General features: G+C 49.2%; 1 protein-coding gene across 3 annotated transcripts in view; it reads right to left on the bottom strand.

Moving 5' to 3' along the window:
* Positions 1–5,000, bottom strand: part of LOC126574062 (cyclin-dependent kinase 14) — a 103,662-nt gene that overhangs the window by 4,522 nt on the left and 94,140 nt on the right. For all 3 annotated transcript variants that reach the window (XM_050233999.1, XM_050234001.1, XM_050234000.1), the window contains one exon: positions 453–627. In XM_050233999.1, coding sequence (XP_050089956.1) covers positions 453–627 — 175 coding nt within the window. The remainder of the gene's footprint in view (positions 1–452; positions 628–5,000) is intronic.

Consider the following 5,000-nt stretch of genomic DNA (forward strand, 5'->3'; position numbering starts at 1 on the left):
GGATCCGGGAAATGGGTTTCCTTTCCTTACGGCTCGGGGTTTCTTCTCTTCCTCTTCTTTCTTTTCTCGAAATGTGCTTAGAAATTCATGACGAATTCCTTTTGCCGGGTACCGGTGCCCATTGCCGGTTAGCAAACCCCACTCAACCCACACTGTAGGTGGTCTAGGCTGGCTGAGCGTTAGGTGATAAATAAAATGTTGCCCCGATCGATCGAGACGGCGGCCCCCCCCGCAAAACGGGAGCCAAAGCAACAGAGGCACGGTCGAACGTTGGCCCTCCAGAATTGATGCTCACGAATGACTTCAACAACTAATAAAAAGCAATAAATAAACACTAACTGGCGGGCACGCGTACGGTGGCCACCATCCACCACTCTGGCGCGGTGGGAACACCGAGGATTAAAGTTTAGCACGCCAACGCCAACACAGGAAACACATCCCGCAGAACTTACCACAAACTCGAAGACGAACGTAAGCGTTTCGCGCGTGTGCACGATGTCGTGCAGCGTCACGATGTTCGAGTGCTTCAGCTCCTTCAGCAGTGACGCCTCGCGGATCGCCGTGAACGGTGCGCCTTCCTCCTCCTGTAACCTGATTTCCTTGAGTGCCACCACTTGATTCGTTAAACTGAAACGAGAACGAGAAAACGCGGGGTCGGTGAGAGAGATGAGACGAGAGGAGATGAATTAGTGGATCCGACAATAAGTTATGGTCTGGTCCGGATGCAGGGGTTTTGGTGTGTGATAAGCTGTTGCTCTGTGTTATCCTTTTCTTTTCTTTTTCGGACAACGCGCCGCGCCCGCTTGATCTGCCCTTCCATTCTGATTCGATTAGAACGTTTTGAGATTGATAGCGGCTGCCCGAGAGATTAATGATGACACAACACTCCCACCACCAGGGGGCCACCGACCAGACCCCGACCACGGCGGCGGCAAAGGGGGAAGCCAGCTAGCTCAATCAATTGCGCGGGAAGAAAAAGAGTTGTTCGTGTCGCTGAATCTTTAATAATATCGTCTTGCGTGGAAAATGGACCAGAACGAGGGAGAGAATGAGCTGACTGGAAATGTTTTCGGGAGACCAACCACAAAGGGAAGGGAGTGATCTGTTTGAAAACTTTCTACGATACTTTTGGGCTAACCTTTTTCTCCGCAAAAACCATTCCGTGCAAAAGCCATGCCAAAACCAGCCACTCCGGCCATTCTATTGTTCACTGCCAAGTCTTATATGCTTCACGTTATGCAGAACCAAGTTTACCATTCAGAAGAAAAAAAAACATTTCCCCAAGAAAACAGGACCCAAAAGCCACGACAAGACAAAAGTCATTCAGCTAGAAAAAAAAGTGAAATAAATAAAGGGATGCTGCAATCGACCCCGCCGCGAAAGAGCGAAGAAGCTGCGACGATAGAAAGCGTCAAATCATGCCACGGACGTAGCGGAGAGACCACCCAAACCCCTTAGGGGAAGGAGGAGGTGTGTAGAATGGAAAAATGTTATCGATTTCCACCAACACATAGCCATGCACCGACTGCGTGAGGAGGCACGACGACCTTCCATAGAGCATTTGGCCAACGAAAGCTGGGATGTTCTGCGCTGTGTTTCGACATTTGTCGCACACAATCGCCAGTGTACCGTCGTGAGGTTTGAGAAAAGTTTTGTCCAGCCTCCAGTTCTCGTCACGCATGTACCGCCTCTGACAACGGTGCCACACGGTTGGCTGGATGTTGGATGTCGACGAAAATATGAAACTTTTTGACTTAACGGCGATGTCTTGGGTAGTATGGTAGAGTGTCGACCAATAGCATTATACCCGGCGTAAAAGTAGGTCAGGCGGCAAAATATGTCGATGACAATCACAAAATGAGGATACGGAACAGACGGAAAATATAAGAAGATCCGGAAAATCGGAAAGGAGAACCATTGAGCGAACATCTTGCTGGCGCTGGATTGGTAGTGCAGGTGAAAGGAGTGGTGGCGGTTCAATCAGATTTAAACCAGGCACCTTCACAGACTCACAAAGGAGGCCAAGCCAGGCCAGGCCAGCATATCATCATGGACGACGGATGGAAAGTTAATCGAAAAGAAATGGCTTTTGTGGCGCAATTATTGTAATGAAGTCCTCAGGCTCTGTGTGGCATGGGGCACCATTGGTGTGATTGCGCAGGAGATATTGCGGACGATCGAAACAGGTTCATTGTGAGCTAATTGATTTGCTCTGCCCGATGTGCAACCAATACCTCCGGGGTTATTTCAGTTAGAATTGATTGGGAATATTGCCTTTTATGCTTCTGCTTTCTGATTTTCTCGTCGTCATTTCAGCCACTTGAACTGAACCAACACACACCACCACGGCTTTATCCTTCCCCAACAGGTGTGCCGCCAATGGGCGGAGGGAGGAAGTTTGGTTTTTCGATTTGGCTACCCCCGGGCTTCCGCTTGTATCTCATTTACTGTCCTAATCTCATAATCTCCTGCTTCTATTACTTTGGCTACTTCATCCGGCTACCTTCGGGAAGCAACAGCAACAACAACATTATGACTTTTAGACGCAGCCAGCCAACAACAAACCAGTCAGATTCCTGGCTTCGATCATCCGATAATCACAACCGCCAAGACCGAAGGCATGGTATCAGGATGATGCGAAAACAACTCCTTTCCCTCACTCAACGACTTCTTCGCTCCAGAGAGGGATGAAGAAGCTTTTCCACGAGACAACCAACCAATCTTTGTCGAAGGAGTAGTTCCTTCCGATTGTTTTCGAAGGATCGGGGAATGAGTTTCGGAATTGGAATGTCGATTGGGATTATGGTGAATTAATTTCTCTCTGTCTCGCTGTCCGGGATCGTATCGTGCACAGGCAAGGGCGGGTTTATGACGACACCCGGGGCTTCACTGGAGAGGATTAAGAGCTTGTCGATCGACGTCGGTGGTTTCGTCCCTGGTAGGCCGCACGGACAGCTCTCGTAATCAACAGGGATGAATGGCGGGGGCAACTGTCCGTATCCGAGGAGTCAACAAAGCCATTATCGACCCGGAACTGGAACAAATGGAATACTCTCAATCTGGCCTACCTGGAAGTCGTCCAGGAAGAGGCCGCTTGGAACACTGCAGGCCTCTGGCCGAATGGTCAAGGTAACCGGAGGAAACTGAGTTCATAATTGGAGCCATTTCGGGGCCACTCACTGTCGGCTCGTTATACCGGTGGAGGGGAGGGGAGAACTCTCATTTACTGGACAATACACCTATTGTTTATTGTATTCAGGTGTGTTGGATGGCTTGGTTTCTATCAGATACGTACAGTAATCCGATATCACAATCTCAACACCAGGCTGCAGGACATTCGATAGTTACAGAAATTAGGGAGAGGATGAAAATTGCATCCGAAACGGGGAAAAAACAATTCCTTTTTACCCAGTAAACCTGGGTTCTGGTCTGGCCTGCCAGGTGCCTATTGTTTAAATACTTAATTAACGGTCGAAAAGACCTTAATGATGATGTCTCTCGTCTGTCCATCGGAAGTCTGTCGACGGGGGGGGGGGGGGCGGTCACTCTGGCCGGATTGATGGTGAGTAATTTATCAATTCGCTCAACCGGAAACCGACGGATGTTATGATGATGCTCGTTCGCCCGTTCGCTCGCTCGCTTGCTTCCTTTCTCACCCTAAATGGCATCCATTTAATGCCGTTCATCGTGCGAGATAGGAGGCCAACGGAAAAACAAAAGCCCTCCAACTTCCGTCCACCAATGAGAAGTCGTTTCGGACGTGAGTGAGTGTGTGAGTGTGCTGTCTCCTTTATGGAACGAGAGACACTGTCATTAATCTCCACGAGCCGACGGAATGCGTTAGCTGATCGGCAGCTTTTTGGGGAGATTTTATCTAGCGCCATCACCACCACCACCAGCTTTTGTGAGACAACGATGCGTGACAAAAGACAGAGCAGAGAAGGGAGGAGAAATCGCAAACGTGGACCAGCATCCATTTCTCTTTTATGGTGTGACAGAAATGGAATTGAATCCTGGACTGGCTTCAGCACTACTTGCGTGTTTCTCTCATTCTCGAGCGCATAAGTCCTGTATCCAAAAATGGATGCCTAAAGCTAGAGGATCATGGTTTAATGATTTACACTTTTGCGAATCGTCTCCTGCGGGAAATAGCGACGCGTAGCAGACTGTTTATCGTCGTATATTAGACGGATAAATCTTCTGAAACGCTGCCAAATCGGAAGACTACCCGGATGTTTCTTATGCTACGCTAAGAAGCGAAGCGTATCAGTGAACTGGTTAATGTAATCTCGTCATTGCTGGGGTCCGTGCTAGATATAGTTTCTTCTAGAATACATTTGCTGAGCTGCTAGAACGCAAAAGTGACGAATTGTTGAGCAAAGAGGAACTCATTCCACCAAAAAGATGATCAAAACACGACAAACAAACCATGGAAAGATCCAACCAATCTAGCGCTACACAACGCTTCATCTCTCCAGCATCTGGATGGAAAAATGTCCAGCATAACATTCGCTGTCGTCTTTCACTTTTCAATCTACCCGCCGCCCAGCAAAAGCGCAAAGTAAACTTTATCGTCCGAAAAAGAAAGATGGGTGGGCAGGAACGATCCAACCAAAGCCAATTCTCCACCATTATGCTGCGGCTTGTTGTGGCGGCCGGAAAGTTGTGCTGCCATCCGATCGGAATAGGTTTAGCGGTCGGGTTGCTGTGTGACCTTCTCGACGGAAGGGGAACCCACAAGGACCAGCAGGGGCCACCAGCTACACCACCGTCGATTGCTGGCGATTGATAAGCTAAAACGACGGAGAAAAGAACTGCCCACCCGGTTTTCCCTCTGGCCCCCGCCTGATCACGTTCTCAGACGCTGGCTTACGAGTTACGTGATGCGAAAAGATGTCAAAGGTCAGTAGTGCAGTCAGCGAGGAGCGAAGACGGCACGGCACGGCCAAGCACAAGGCGACGTTTAAGTTCGTCCATAAAATTGGACGCACGTCACCGGA

This window comes from Anopheles aquasalis, chromosome 3 (genome assembly GCF_943734665.1).
Source record: "Anopheles aquasalis chromosome 3, idAnoAquaMG_Q_19, whole genome shotgun sequence".
In the NCBI taxonomy this organism is placed as follows: domain Eukaryota; kingdom Metazoa; phylum Arthropoda; class Insecta; order Diptera; family Culicidae; genus Anopheles; species Anopheles aquasalis.